A 15,696-nucleotide genomic window follows, 5' to 3' on the forward strand; every position below is an offset into this window, starting at 1 on the left:
TGTTTCTTCATTCACTGAGTTGCCCCAGCGTGACCCCAGCAGTCACATTTTCACCATTTTTATTCATTAATTTTGTCAGATGGTTTAGTGGGGTGTGTAGGGAAAGAAGGGTTGGAGCTATCCCTGTGCCCCCTGTGCACAGGTCAGGACATGCTGGGGGCTCCTGGAGGGAAAGGGAGGACAAGGTGTCAGCCTAGCCCTCCTTCAGATTTGTGTGAGGGCACCCAGGATGGAGGATGGTGGGGTGAAGGGTGTACCCCTCTGCCCAGAGTAGGGAAGCTATGATTATTGGTTAGGGACCCACATCAGAAACAAGTTACAAAGTTAGAAACCTGGGTAGGGTCAGGAGCTCAAAATACAAAAAAGGGACTGGGTTGGGCCAAGATCCAGTGAGGGGGAATGGAAGGGAGGAAGGGCCTTCCCAGTTCTGCTCAACAGTAGCTTCGGGTCTGTCCCTCAGAGTGGAGGGACCAGCTGGGAGTGGGGTAAGGGGGTGGGGGACCAGCCCCCTCCCCTCTTTGCCCTCCATTTCTGTACAAGGACCCTCGGTGGAGCTCGCCCCCCCTCCCATAGGCTGGCGGGGCTGCCCTGTAGACCTGGAGTGGCTCGGGAGGCCCCCAGGGTCCAGGTACCCCATGAGGGGTGCAGGGGCCCCAGGGTGCCCGCTGTTTCTGAGGGAGGCGTGGGGCTGGAGGGCCAGGATCTGAACGGCTTCGGGGGTGGGCAGGAGGAGAAGAGGAGCAGGAAGAGGCAGGTGAGGGCCCCCTGGGCCCCAGAGATAGGTTAACGTAGAGGGGCTCAGGTTGGGTGGGACGCCGGGCAGGGTGCTGGGGGACCGAGTAGCCAAGGCGGTCAGGGGGAAAGCAGGAGGAGGGTGGTGGGTAGCTGAGCAGGAAGTTGGGGGACCTGTGGAGAGGTGGTGACTGGCCAACCATGCCATATGAGGCATTGAGCCTATCAGAGGCCATACGGCGAAAGGGACTCCAGGACCGAGTGTGACCAGAATAGGGGGACCCTTCACTGGCCCCTATCTCATAGTACAGGTTCTCTCCCCTGTCAAGTGGTGTGGGAGGGCCCAGGGAGCTCCTCCATACTGGGGTTGGGGAGCTAGTCTGGAAGGACATGGGGCTTATGGGGTATAAGCCTGGTTTGGGGCCCCCAAGAAAGGGTGGCAGGCGCTCCCTGGGAGCTGGGGAGAAGAAGCCAGGGGTAGGAACCTGTGAAGGGACAGAACACGGGGACTGGGCTGCTGTTTCTGGAATATCCCTGTACATACCACCTGCCCTGAGCTGGGCGCTGACTGGGGTGGGGACTCTGAGTCCCCTCCTTGAGGTCCCCAAGGGTCGCTGGCCCCTCACCAGGCTCCCATCACTTTGCTGCCTTGGTAAGTAGGATGTGAGTCCTGGGGCCCAGGCATCCTGCTGGGCTACAGAGTGAGGGGGTGGCCCACTCCCTGAGGTCCCTAGGGGCTCCTCGCCCACCTCCAATGACAGTGAGCGGCGGAAAGGGGAGTGGGGAGCAGGTGGGGTGCTCCCATGCTCCTGTTGGCTCTGTCGCTCTGCCACCTGCTGAGCCCGCTCAGCCAGGGCCAGGGCCATGAGGCGTGCTGGGTTCTTGGGGGGTGGAGGTGGTGCACCACCAGGGCGCAGGAGGGTCAGGGATGGGGGCAGCAACGGTGAATCCATACCAGGACCTACACAGAAGGGAATGGAAAGGTGGCTCAGCTTGGGTCCTGGGATGGCCTCAGGTCTGTGAGAGTGTGGGGTGGGCTGAACAGGACTCACCATACTGGCTCTGGGCTCCCCGGGGACCAGGCAGTGCCAGCTTGCTGCAGATCTCCTGTTGGCAGTGGTCGCTCAGCTGGGCCTCGGCTCCACGCAGCAGCAGGGGGATGAGATGGGGACGCAGGCCTGGGCCGGGGCTGACAGCTGGTGTTGGGGAGACTGAGGCAGGTGCTCCCCCAGCCCCCAGCAGTTCTAGTACAGCAGGTGGCACTGATACAGAAAGAGGCTCTGAGATGTCCAGGGCAGTGGGTGAAGCAGGGCTGGTGGGTTCACGAGGTGAGGGAGCCTGTGGGGTTGCCCTGGGTGGGAAGGCAGAGGCAGGGGCTGGGGGTGCTGGGCTGGCAGGAGGTGCAGGGTCCCCTGGGGTGGGGCTGCTGCAGCGGAAGGTAAGGGGATCAAAGTCGAGACCCCGGAGTCCCTCCAGGCAGCGGGGTGGGCTGAAGTCCAGCTCGTCACCATCATCTAGCCAGGCTGAGGTACGGTGTGAGGGGGACCCAGAGAGTGCTCCCAGCCCAGCTGCTGAGGACTCAGAGGATGAGGAGGAGGTCGAGGAAGAGGATGAAGATGAGGATGATGAGGATAGGCTCTCACAGGAGCCAGCAGGTGCTGGGCCCACAGGGAAAGCATCACTGCTGGAGTGTGGCCGCCGTAGCCTGTGCAGCCTCTGGAGGCCTAAAAGGATGAAGAAGGGGGCAATTAGGGACCAGGGGTCAGAACTTTACAGGCTCATCCATCAGAGAGAATAGGGCACACTGTTCAACAGAAAGCTGGGAGAAGAACATGAAGAGGCGCTTCCTTGGAGAGGTGCCCACAGTGACTGTGAGGCCAGGAGAACTGTTCACACCTATGGGTGATAAGGCAAAACCTTGAAGAGAACCAGGAATGCTGGCACAGTGGCTCACACCTGTAATCCCAGCACTCTAGGGGGCTGAGGCAAGTGGATGGCTTGAGCTCGGGAATTCAAGACCAGCCTGAGCAGGAGTGAGACCCCTTCTTCACTAAAAATAGAAAAACTAGCCAGTCATTGTGGCCAGCACCTGTAGTCCCAGCTACTCAGGAAGCTGAGGCAAAAGGATGGCATGAGCCCAAGAGTTTGAGGTTGCTGTGAACTATGACGCAACAGCGCTCTATCCAGGGTGACAGAGTGAAACTCTGTCGTTAAAAAAAAAAAAATGGGATAACTGCTTTTGGAAAACAAGTGGGCCTTGTCCTGTACAGCTGAAGGTGTTCATGGCAGAGCAATCTCCCAGGAACCTGAGTATGGCAGGGATTTGTCATAAGAGCCTCCAAATTCACCGAATAGTAGAAGCAAAAGAAAAGAATGAGCCTGAGCCACAATCAGCAGTGTGGATGGATGGTAGTTTGTACTGTGTGGTGAAGTCAAGTTCCACACACTGGGATACCCCCTTTCTTAATGATACCCTTTAAATAAAGTTTCAGAAATGAATGACTAGAAGGGAAAAATATGTTGTTGCACATATATCTGTATCTGATAAAACCCTAACAACAAGGGAATGAGGACCATGGAATTCACAGGACAACTCTGGTGGTGAGGCAGCAAATGGGAGAGGGGAGGAACTCACAGGTAAGGTATTGGGGTTCTTTTGGCTCTGGCCAGGGGGTTCATGGATGTTCATAACATTATTTAAAATTATTTTCAAAAGGCATGAATAAAAGACTGCTTTAAAGGATCCTGCATGGACCAAAGTGTACAACGTGTAGTGAACCAAAGGTGACTTTATCTAGCTCATTGTACCTAAAGTCCCAATTAAAATTTTTAAACACTCCAGGGCTGCCAAATTTGAAGTACAACATTGAAGGTTAAACAAGGGCCCCAGCTCCACTTGACCACAAGTAGGGCCCAGCCTGTCCTTACCAGCCCCGCTGGCCTGCGATGACAGAGACTCCTCGCTCTTAGCAGATCTCAATGTGACCGTGTCAGGTCGGCTGCCTGTGAGGACAGGTAGGAAGGTAGGAGAGGGAGGAGGGCACACCACAGACCACCTCCCACCCACCTTGCCAACTGCAGCGCCTCTGACCTGAAGGTTGTGGTGGGGCACGGGTGCCCCCCAGCCAGGGCAGGGGCTTCTTTCGGGGGACACTGGGGCCCCGACCCAGTGCAAAGAATGTCCTCCAGCTGCTACCCCCTGGCTTCCGCTGTTTCTCCCCTCTCTCCCCTTTCCTCCTGGGGTGTGGGTAAGAGAGAGGAGTTGGTCTGAGAAACCAGGGCCTGGGCCTGCCTGCTTCCCTCCCCCAGCATCCCACTTACCTTTGCACAGGTGAGGCTGGAGCCTTGGGAGTTGTAGGCTCAGTGGGTGTCCCCAGCCGGCCCTGGGTACGAGCCTGGGCTTCTTCCAGCGTCAGCAGGCGAGTGGAGGGACTGCTGCCTGCAAGCGACTTGGGCCTGGGAAGGAGGCAGCGGCCTGGGGAGTTGGAGAGGGAGCTGTCAGTTCTGGGGCCACCCAAGGCCACAGGCAAAGCCAAGCGCCACAGCCCAAGCCCCGGCCCCGCAGCGTGCCCACCCGGGCTGGCAAGGCAGGGGGCCAGGGTGGATCAGGCGGGAATGGGTGGGCAGCAGGCAGTGAGGAGGAGAGGTGAGGCAGAACAGGCTGATGAGGAGGCAGCTCCCAGCAGCCAGTGAGGGCAGCGGCTCTGGCTTGTTACCTCGGGCCAGAGGGCCCTCCGACGTGCTGAATCCTGACTGGGCTGGGGTCCGGGACAGGGCAGGGAGTCTGGGCAGGGCCAGGGTGGGGTCAAGTCTGGGGACCTCCCACCTCCTCCCAGGTGGACCCATGGCCCCAAGGGCCCCCAGGAGCTACAAGGGGTGAAGGAAGAACGGCGTCCAGGCCAAGAAGTGGGAATCCTGAGCGTAGGAGCTGAAATGAGAAGGAGGTGGGGCGCGGGGAGGGATAGGCCGGGGCGGGGTCCTCAAGGAGCCAGGAGGGAAGCCTGACTTCAGTGGGATTTGGATAGGGCTGGGGGCCCACTTGCCCTCCCACTGCAGCCCTGACAATGAAGGGACAGTAGCCATGACATCAGGGGCTGTGAGGAGCATACCTGCAGGGTCAAGACCAGCAGAGGTGAAGGTATCACTGAACAGGACATCCACATGGGTGAGCAGAAATTCTACCACCACTGACTGCACCCGAACTTCCCGGAAGGCTGCCGCCCCACCCAGCCCCACCGACTCCAGCTCCATGGACCTGGATAGGAGAAGAGGGTGGCCAGGTGCCTTGAGCCCTAGACGGCAGGTTCTGGCTACTCCAAGTGAAGCCAATGAAGGCAACAACTGTCGGTTCAATGTCTCTGACCTGCAAATGACCAAACCTAGAACGAGGTTCTCAGCCTTTCCCCAAATTTGCTACCTCTCTCCATCATCCCCAACTCAGTCAATCCCAAACACCCTGGGGTTGTCCTTCAGCCTTCTCTTTCCTTCGCATCCACATCCAATTTGTCAAAATCTCTCTAGAGTCTAAACTCTTCTCCCCTCCATCGTCTCCACCCTGGCCCGGCCCCCATCCCTTCCCACCTGGACATCCTGTCAGCCTCCTCCCTGGTCTCCTGCTCCTATGCTTGCCCCGATGGTCTGGTCCCCACCCACAGCCAGAGGGAGCCTGGGAAACCTGAGTCAGCCCCTTCTGGCTCACAGCCCTGCCCCAGGGGCACATTACTCCAGGTAACAGCAAAGTCCTTAGCTTGACCCATGTCACTGCTCTGTCTGGTCCCTTGTCACCTCTCTGATCTGATTATGTCCTCTCTCTCAACTCCTCACTCACTTGCTCATTCAATTCCAGCCACACTGATCATAAGGACACTTGTACTAGACTGTTTATGGCAGCTCAATTTACCATTGCCAAAATGTGGAAACAGCCTAAATGCCCACCAACCCAGGAATGGATTAACAAGCTGTGGTATATGTATACCATGGAATACTATTCAGCTATTAAAAAAAATGGAGACTTTACATCCTTCGTATTAACCTGGATGGAAGTGGAAGACATTATTCTTAGTAAAGCATCACAATTCCAGCCACACTGGCCTCCCTGAAATTCCTTTAACACACAGCACTGAACTTAAGCACTTGGTGTTCCTCCCCAGATGGGCACATAAGTCCCTCCCTCATCCCCTCCAGGTCTTGCCTGAAATGTTACCTTCTCAATGGAGTCTTCCCCATCCACCTTATTTGAAATTGTAAACCTCCTTCTCTGGACCTCAGATCTTTCTTTTCTATTTTCCCCCATACTTCTCATGCCCACCCTCTGACGTACCACTTGTTTTACTTATTTACATTATCTGTGTCCCCAGAAGAATTTGAACTCCTCCAGGACAGAGATCGTGCCTGTCTTGGTCACCATCAAATCCTCTAGGGCTTACCCTGCTATTGGTGGTAGAAGTATTGAAGCCTTCCCTGCCATTCTAGTTGAAAACTTTAAACTACCATTATCCTGGGCACCTACCTCCCTTGCTTCCTATCTTCCTCCTTGATGCTCATCACCATCACACATTATTACTCTGTATTCTTCTCGTTGATGATTTATTGTGAATTCCTCCATGAAAATGCGGGCCCCAGGAGGAAGTGTTCCTCACTATGCATCGCCAGTGCTAACAACAAGGCTAGGTACGTGGGAGGTACTTGACAAACACGTTTTAAATGGGCCAGGCACAGTGGTTCATGCCTGTAATCCTAGCACTTTGGGAGGCCAAGATGGGTGGAATGCCTGAGCTCAGGAGTTCAAGACCAGCCTGAGCAACAGTAAGACCCCATCTACTAAAAATAGAATAACTAGCTGGGCTTTGTGGTGGATGCCTGTAGTCCCAGCTACTTGGGAGGCTGAGGCAAGAGATGGTTTGAGCCTAAGAATTTGAGGTTGCTTGAGCTATGATGACACCACGGCACTCTAGCCAGGGCAACAGAGAGAGACTCTGTCTTAAAAACAATCAAACAAAAAAACCCCAACCAAATATGTATTAAATGAATGAACAAGAGAACAAAAGTCAGGGAAGCTCCTGGGGTGATTTGGGGGAAGCTTAAGGCCTGCCCCATGGGAGGGAGCTGAGGGTGCAGGCTGGTAAGCTGCCAGCTTACCGTAGCAGGTTGGGTGCCCAGACGATGGCCAGGTTGCGGGCATGCATGCTCGTGTTGGCACTGTGTCTTGCCATGCGAGCCAGATGCCTCAGCAGGTACTCCAGGGTCCTGGACGATGGGAGCAGAGGGAGGCACCTGAGCCTTACCTCTCTTGAAAACCCACCACAGCCCTTCCCTACCCCTCCTATTTTACCTGTAATGCGGTGGCGGCAGCTGCTGGATGACGTCGTGGACCCGTACCAGACGTTCCTCTTCCCTAGGCACTGACATGGCCTCCTGAGATGGTGGACAGGCGTGAGGAGGACTGGGCCAGATGTGCCCCAGCACCCTCCCGCCTGGGCAGCTCCCTGACTCACACTGAACTTCCCATAGAGCTGGTAGGTGAGCAAGGGGTTTGGCAGCTCTCGGAAGTAGAGCTTGCAGAGGGAGGACACACTGTGGATGTCCTGCAGGAAGGCAGGGCCAGACAGTTCAGGGATCCTCTCACTGTCAAACTCATGCCTGAGACCATGTGGCAAGGAGAAGGAAGAGTCAGGTCAGAGCTGGCTCACCCAGCCAAGTTCCCCTTACCCTGCCCCCCAGTGTCCACAGATGGGTGTGACCCTCTTCCCCAGGTCCTGCGCTAGGCTCTTCAGAGACAGAAACTTACTGAATTCCCCCAACAACACTGTGTGGCACAGACAAAAAGAAGACACTGAGGCTCAGGCAGGAGACACCTCTGCCTGTAGCTACCCAAGACTGACTCTGGAGTGTGAACATGTTCCTACCATGAAGTGGCATCAATCACCTGGCTTTAAGAGGTCACTGGAAAATGTGGGTAAAATCCCAGCATTCCCCTACCCATAACTCTCTGGTGGGGCCCTGCTGCTTGTGGCCTAAAGTCCCGCCCACCACAACCTCACACCTCTCTCACTGCTTTCCCAGGCTTCGGGTTGTCACTTGTCAGCCTCCTGTTCAGCCCCTTGCTCTTGCCTCATTCCTTCCCACCTCCAGACTATCCATCCACGGCTCAGAACCCTCCTCACTTGGAGTAAAAACCAAAATCCTAATAAAGACTCTGCATGTGCTGCCCTAATGACTTCTTAGATGTCATCTCCTGACACTTTCCCCTTTGCCCTGGCTGCTCCCCTGACAGCGACAGCTTTCCCACAGGGCCTTCTGTCTCCACTCCTGCACAGCTCCCCCACAGGCCTCTCTGACCACGCAACTTAGAACTGTAACGACCCTTCCTGGCTTATGTTCTGGTCCCCTTCCCTGGCCTATTTTCCCCACAGCACTTGCCATCTTCTGGTAAACTGACATTTCCTTGTTTGTCTTTTCCTCTAGCATGTGAGTTCTGTGAGGGCAGGGGGTTCTGGCTTTGTCATTCACTGCTGTCTGCCCAGTGCCTAGAACAGTGCTTGGCACGTGGCAAGTGCTCAGCGAAGCTTGACCCCTGTGCTTAGCGCGCTAGCTTCTAACTCTACTCTCACTTTTCAGGCCTTACTTAGCTGGGGAGTTGCCTCCTCAAGGAAGTCTACCTCAATTCTCTGCCCCTCTAATTCCCAATAACTATGTCCCTGGCACAGGGCGCGTGGCTGGAATAGAGATGGTGCTCACTAATGCATGTGGACAAAAGGGGTTGGCGGAGGGTCCTCACCGCAGCCTCTGAATGTTGGAAGACACGCCAGAGAGCCGGTAGATTCCATCCACCACCCCATGGGCCTCGATAAACTCGGAGCAGCAGCGCAGCACCTGGGGCACTGGGAGGAAGCAGCAGGTCAGGGCTGGGCAGGCTGCCTCCTGTGTGGGATGGTGGGGTCTTCAAGTGCCTCAGAACTTACCGTCCTGGCCTGAGTTGCTGAGATGCTCCCCAAGGTCGCAGCCAAACACCCTCTGCCGCAGGATTCCTCGCTGCCGCAGACGCTGCCGAGAAGGGCGGGAGCGCATAAAGGTGCGGAGGAGGCCAGCCAGTTTCCCACGTGGCCGAGGCACAGCTGTGACAAAGACAGGCCACATGGGGTCAGTGCAGCCATTGGCCTAGGGGGAGGAGGGCAAGTACCTGACCCCTTGTTTGTATTACCTGAAGTCAGAGATGAGATACCCTGAGGAGCCGGGATGCCACATGAAGGACCATCAGAATCTGCAGGGTGAACAATGGGTGGAAAGGACGGATGGAAGGTGGAAGGCTACAGGAGGGCCTCCCACGCATGGCACTTACCAGCTTTTAAGCCTGGACCTGGCCGCTCAGTGAAGAGTTCCACGCACTCACTGGGGAAGAAACCGACCTGAGGAAGGATCATGGTCAGTGGCTGGGCTGCCCAGGCTGGCACAATGCCCTAGCCCCAATTCCAACCACCAGCTGGGCTCACCTGGAAGCCTCGTTTGCCCCGCCACCAGCTCCGATCCTCCGTGGGTGGCATGTCGATCACTGAGACAATGTCTCCCACCTGGGAGTAGGCAGTTGGAAGGAGGGGATCAGAGGGGCAGAGGAAATGGGGATCCCAGATGGAGTCTGCTCCCCTACAGCCTCACCTCAAAGGACAGCTCATCTGGTGCCTGGGCTGTGTACCGTTTAACCACATGAGCAGCGGCCACTGCGGGGATGTTAAGTGAGGCCTCCTCACTGAGGAGCAGTCGCCGGCCATGATTGTCCAGCTGAAGGGGAAGCAGGATGTGGCAAAGAGAGGCCAGAACGTGTTAATAAGGCAGAAAAGTTCTTCCATGCCCAATGAAGCTACTGCCTGTCCCTCATCTAAGAGCTTCTGTTGCTCAGAGCCATTAGTCAAACACTTAAATTCCTGCCCCCTCTAAAACAAATTCCTTTCTTTCCCCTCACAAGTCCTAGAACTCTCCTGCCCCTGTCTTCCCAGCCACCCTGCACCTGCAGCCTCCATGGCAGACACTGCGTCACTATTTGCTATCTAAAACCCTCTGGGGCAGCACCTGTAGCTCAGTGGGTAGGGCACCGCCACATACACTGGGGCTGGTGGGGTCGAGCCCAGCCTGGGCCTGCTAAACCACAATGACCACTGCAACCAAAAAATGGCCGGATGTTGTGGCAGGGGCCTCTAGTCCCAGCTAATCGGGAGGCTGAGGCAAGAGAATTGCGTAAGTCCAAGAGTTTGAGGTTGCTGTGAGCTGTGACACCACAGCACTCTACCGAGGGTAACAGTGAGACGTTGTCTCAAAAAAAAAAAAAAAATACCCTCTGGACTAGGCCATTCTATAGCCAGGTGTTCTGTGAGCTACAGCCAAATCCATTTCTGATACACCTTTAAATCCTTACATTCCCACCATTCAACATCTTCCAGCCACCCCCACAACACTCTTTCTCTCACAGGCATGCACCCACACAGATGCTAAAACATCAATGGCCCCTTTCTTTTCTGTGCCCACACATACTCCCAGGCAAGTTCTTGTCCCTCAGACATCCCCATCCATTCTGAACTCCAAGCCCACTGCCCAGGTTCACCTCCATCCAGGTGAGTACAGGCCCACAGTTGAGGTTACTGTCCACCAGTCCTGACAGAGTCTCCAGGTACTGCAGCAGCAGTGGTACCAGCATCTGGGGGCAGGTTGTTATGGTGGACTCCTGTGAGTGGACCTTGAGGCAGCCCACTGCCCTCCCATATCGCCCTAGCTCATCTCTGGGCAGGGTTGAAATTCCACCTGAATGCATGGGTGCTGCTTAGGCTGTTAAGTATTGAAATATAATAGAACCTCTGTAAGTTGACCACCCAAGGGACTGTAACAAACTGGTCAACATATGGAGGTGGTCAACATAAGGAACTAGGCCTACTGTATTGACACTTACCTGTAATGCACGTCGGGTCTATAAAAATTGGGTCAACTGAAGGAGGTGGTCAACTTCAGAGGGTCTACTATAGTGGCCTACCAATTGGCAAACTAGGCTGTGGCAATCTCCTGAGTAACCCAACTGGTATATCCATGCTGACCCTCCCATGGAGCCCTCTGGACCCCCTAATGATCCTAAAAGTAAATAGAGCTAAAGGGAGTAGAATCCTGCTGTAGTTCTAAGGCTTCTCCATTTGGATTGGTTGGGACTTGGGCCACACCAGTGTTTAAATGTTTATCTATTTCCCCCTACTTTGATAGTTTCACACATTACTGATGAGGACATGCTGATGGTTGAGCAGGCTGAGACAACAAGCAGAGTACCTGGGCAGCCCTTGCACCCTCCGGGGGTGGGGGAAGCTCTGGAAGGCAGGAAAACCTCCTGTCAAATATGCACCGGTGGAGGTGAGCATCCAGGGAACGGAAGTCATCATAACTCCGGAGAACTGGCCAGGAACGGCCCTGTGGGAGCAGGAAGGACAAAAGGGAGCCGTGGTCCCATTACACTGAGCTGAGGACTATGGTGGCCAGTTACTCAGCCTAGATAAGAAGCAGGGGTAGCCTCACCTGACAGGTCACCTGTACCCCAAATACCAGCTCATTCTCTCCAGAGAAGCTGGGACCTTCACGGTCTGGAGATAGTAGAAGCTGCAGTGGGAAACAAAGGCCCAGGTGAGAGCTTCACTTTTGTTCCCGTCCTTACCTTTCTAGGCTGACACTATCTAGGGATGGATTTGGGTCCCTCTCCTGTACCTCCCCAAGAATGGACCTGGTGATATGTTGGTCAGAGTACAAGACTCTGGCATAGAGCAGACACCTAACAAAAGGTTGTTGAATGAACACAAAAGCAAATGGATGAATGAATGAGCAGCTCTCCCCATCTGCTCCAGCCCCTGCAACTTTTGCTACTGACTGCTCAGATGGGTAGAAAAGCCAATCATAGGGACAGGTTTCAGGGGTAAAGCATCTGATATTTTTGCAGAGGTGGGGAGGATCCCACCTTTCCACCTGGGTTTAAAGCACACCTACCTGAATGTGGCCAAAGTCAACGTTCTCATAGTGAAAATGGGCACAGTCAGCCAGCCGGGGGAAGGGACCTCGAGGAGCTGAGAGTCTGGGAGACAAGTGACACATTACCAGTGGCTCCACAAGGCCCATCTCCCACCCCCTTACCCCATGCTCCTAAGCTGAGCCCTTCCCTCCTTCACCCCTCACCTCTTCCCAGGCTTCCCTTTCACATTGGGCCCCCCAGTGGGAGGTAAGGGCTGCACTGAGCCCTCTCCCGGGCCATCCAGGCTGTCAGTGCTGCGAGCCTGTAGATCGGAGAAGAGAGTCAGAGGCCCCCAGAGATGGGAGCAGAGAGACAACGAGAGCATTGTTATCTGCTGGCCTGGGCCTAGAGGCTGGGTTGCTCCACACACTGCTCTGAGCACGAAGTAGGAGAGTAGGTCAGGGAGAGGTGAGGGCTGGGCTCAGGACAGGCCTGCTTCTTCGTGTGTGGTCTGGGGTGGTGGACTGGGGCCAAGGGTGAGGCAGGCGACAGGAGAGAGAGCATTCTGATCCCATTCCTCCCTGTTTAAAACCCTCTGTAGCCCCTACAGTGTACAGTTCCCTTCTACCACTGCCGGGAGAATCATAGCCCCTATTTCATCAGCCTGTCTGCTTCCAACCTCTCCCCTCCCACCGCTAGCTTTTTCACAAGCGGCAGAATCATTTCAGAACACAAATTTGGCCCGGTTTCTTCATGGATCCTGGACCTTCAATAGCTCCCTGTTGTCTTCAAGACAAAGTCAGAATTCTTTGGTCTGATAATCGAGGCTTCCCTGAGCTGTTTTCTGTTACCTCCCTGGGCCCATCTCTCCCTAGTGCCCCTGCTCTCAGAGCCCTCAAACTTCTGAGTCCGACTAAACACCATCTTTTTGCTTCCTTCTCCGCCTTTGCAAAGGCTATTCCTTTGGCCTAAAATACATGTCCCCACCCTTTCATTCATCCTCACCTCTCAGGTCTCAACTCACTTGTGCCAACCTCCAGCAAGTTCTCACTTTCAGACCTTTCAGATTGTGCCAGGTATCTGTTATGGACTCTTTCCATTTTCCTGAGGTTCTCCTATCTCAGGCTCCACGTCTCTACCTGAGCTTCCTCCTTCACAGCCTTGAGCATTCTGAGATGTCACTGTCTTGGTGACAAGTCTATCTTCCTCACTGGACTGTGATCTCCCGATAATCAGGGCCACAGGCTGAGAGCCCTGGTATGCCTAACACAGAGCTGGGCACATAGATGGTGTGCTACACAGATAGGATTGTTCCTGATTTCTCTCTGGGTCCTTGATTCCCAGGGCCAGCCCAGTCACACATCAGGGGCTGGGTAAAATCTGATGAATAAATTAAGCATCAGCCAAACAAGGAGGGATTGGCCCAGACTGGGCTCTAGCTTCTTCCTCCTCCATATCCTTGCAACCCGGAGTTCACTCTCAGGTCTCAACCTCAGGTGCTCTTCCCCTCCAGCCTGTGAAGCTCCCCAAGGAACGATGGGACTTGACTCTCTCTGTGCCTGGAGCACGGGCCTCACAGAGGTGGTCTCAGGGAATGCTTATTAAACGAAGGAATGAGGGAATGAATGGATGAATGGGTGGAGCAGTATGGTGGGAAAGGGAGATGGCGGGGAAGGGGGTGAAGACTAAAAGATGGAGAGGACCCAAGGATCAAGCTCAGACACAGTGCTGGTTTGCTGGGGTCCAGTAAGGAGGAGAGTGGCTGGAGAGATGGGGTAAAGGTTCAGACTGGAGGGGGTGATGGGTGCGTTTTGAGGACTAGGATGGGGTAAAAAAACGAGGGAGGAGAAGAAAAGGGTCAGGCTGAGGAAGGAGCTGAGTGGGGGTGGGGCTCAGGAATAAGAAAGGGGCTGTTGGGAGGAGGCGGCGACGGCTACACCCGGGAGGGATGAGGCTGGGATAAGGATGCTAAGGAAGACGCTGGGATGGGGGCTGGTGAAGGACCCAGGAAGCCCTGCGGGGGCCACCCAAGTGGCGCGGGTCTTTCCCTAGACCAGCCCCACCTTCTCCCAAGCCCGGATCCTCAGCCACTGTCATCCCCATTCAGGGCGTGGATGGGGATGCACGTTGAGGGGGCGGGGTCGACGTATGGGCTCCAACTCAGGACCGGGCCGGGGTACGAAAAGGACCGCTACAAAAGGGTGGGGGGCTGCACAGGCCCGGGGCTCGGGCGGGGCAGGGGGTGGAGCGCACTGGGCGGGGCTGCACGCGGACAGACTGACACGCGGACCGACCGACTGACCGCCGCATGGGTCCCTCACCACCATGGTCGCGTAGCCTCCTCAGGCCCCGGCTGCGTTCGACCCCTCGCTCATCATCCTTGTCGCCGCCGCCAGCGCCGCCGCCGCCGCCATGGCGACACAAAGGGGAGGGCGCGAGCCGCGCGCGGGCGGCTGATGGCCCCGCCCCTAACGGCTGCCCGTGGCTCCGGCGCGCGCCCCACGGGGGCGGGGAGCAGCGGGGACGCGGCGCCGCTTCTTATTGGCTCCACTCTCGGCCTTAGGAGGGCGCCCCGCCCACCTGACGGCTTTTCATTGGCTTCGCTTTGGGCCCCGTCCCGGGTTCTACCACTTCAGTCCGGCCCCCCGAAGTTTGACAGCCACACGCCCATGCCTGCTTTTCATTGGCTGTTATCCCCTTCCTGAGACACACCCCCAGCTTCTTTATGCTTTGCTTCCGACACTTCTAGCACTAAGCAATGGACCCTCCCCCTTTGTCCACGCTCAGTAATCACTCCTCTGACATTCTTCAGTGGATTCTCCCACGGCCTCAGGGCTTTGCTCCATTGCTCAAGCCGCTTTTCAAACACCTCGTCCTATAATACTGAAGGAAAGTACTACCAAATCCAAAAAGGGGGGGGGGGACCAGATATGTAGCAGCACCCCTCGCCCCCTACCATAAGAATGTGACCTTTTGTAACTGTCCTAGGAAATAGCCCCGAGCTGAAGCAGATAACCGGTAACTGGTTCTGAAAGAAAAAAGCTAAGCAAATGTTTAACTGCTGATCTTGTCTTAAGACAGATGAGTAATGAACCAGAGTTCTTCTTATCTGGAAAAGCCCCTATGTCTGCTACCCCTCCCTAAAGCCCCTGCTATGTCTGCTACCCCTCCCTACTTTGTGCTTTTTGCCTTTATAAGCTTGTAAAACCTGCTGTTCAGGGCTTGACTCCTCGGCTCCTAAAAGGGTTGTGAGTCAAGCCCCAGCATGCTGGAATAAAATCCTCTTGCTGTTTGCATCAAGCTCCGTCTCTTGCGGTTGATTGGGGTCGTCATCGCTCAGGGCAGAGTGGGGGGTCCTGCCCCAAGTCTTTCAATACCATCTTGTCATTCCTTTCCTTTTCTTTTTTCTTTTCTTTTTTTTGAGAGTCTTACTTTGTCGCCCTTGGTAGAGTGTCGTGGCTTCATAGTTCACAGCAATCTCAAACTTGGGCTCAGCCTCCGGAGTAGCTGGGAGTACAGGCGCCCGCCACAACGCCTGGCTATTTTTAGAAATGGTTTGGCTCTTGCTCAGGTTGGTCTTGAACTCCTGAGCTCAGGCAATCCACCGTCCTGAGCCTCCCAGAGTGCTAGGATTACAGGCGTGAGCCACCGGGTCCAGCACCTTGTCATTTCTGACTCCGATCCTGCCCTCAGAATGCTGAGGGTGCTTCGCCTATGGACGGTTTTTTCATTGCCTCAGGCAAGTGACACAGCCCTAGGGTCTCTGCAATTTGGCCTGGCCTTAGGAACAGGATCTCACTATGTTGCCCAGACTAAAGTGCAGTGAGCTGTGATGGCACAGCACTCTACCAAGGGCAACATAGTGAGACTCTATCTGAAAAAAAAAAAAAAAAGAAACTAATTGCCTTACTCACCTAGCCTTGGAAATCACATCTTGTCAATTCTACTGTTCTCTATGGGTTGAATCCTGCCCAGATTAATGGGAAGCAGGCTTAGAC

General features: G+C 55.2%; 1 protein-coding gene across 1 annotated transcript; it reads right to left on the bottom strand.

Annotated features, from left to right (window-relative positions):
• Nucleotides 1-42: 42 nt before the first annotated feature.
• On the bottom strand, nt 43-12,038 carry ARHGAP33 (Rho GTPase activating protein 33). Its single transcript, XM_053607243.1, has 20 exons — nt 11,923-12,038; nt 11,737-11,821; nt 11,275-11,355; nt 11,032-11,169; nt 10,325-10,417; nt 9,385-9,507; nt 9,222-9,299; nt 9,071-9,137; nt 8,933-8,992; nt 8,694-8,846; nt 8,510-8,612; nt 7,227-7,371; nt 7,064-7,146; nt 6,871-6,978; nt 4,842-4,987; nt 4,054-4,207; nt 3,824-3,969; nt 3,661-3,735; nt 1,785-2,456; nt 43-1,693 (listed from the first exon to the last, which is right to left on the bottom strand). Exons 5-20 carry the CDS (start codon nt 10,415-10,417, stop codon nt 432-434), a joined length of 3,468 nt encoding a protein of 1,155 aa, XP_053463218.1. The 5' UTR covers nt 11,032-11,169; nt 11,275-11,355; nt 11,737-11,821; nt 11,923-12,038; the 3' UTR covers nt 43-431.
• Between the last annotated feature and the right edge of the window lie 3,658 nt (nt 12,039-15,696).

Source organism: Nycticebus coucang, chromosome 10, assembly GCF_027406575.1.
Source record: "Nycticebus coucang isolate mNycCou1 chromosome 10, mNycCou1.pri, whole genome shotgun sequence".
Lineage (NCBI taxonomy): Eukaryota > Metazoa > Chordata > Mammalia > Primates > Lorisidae > Nycticebus > Nycticebus coucang.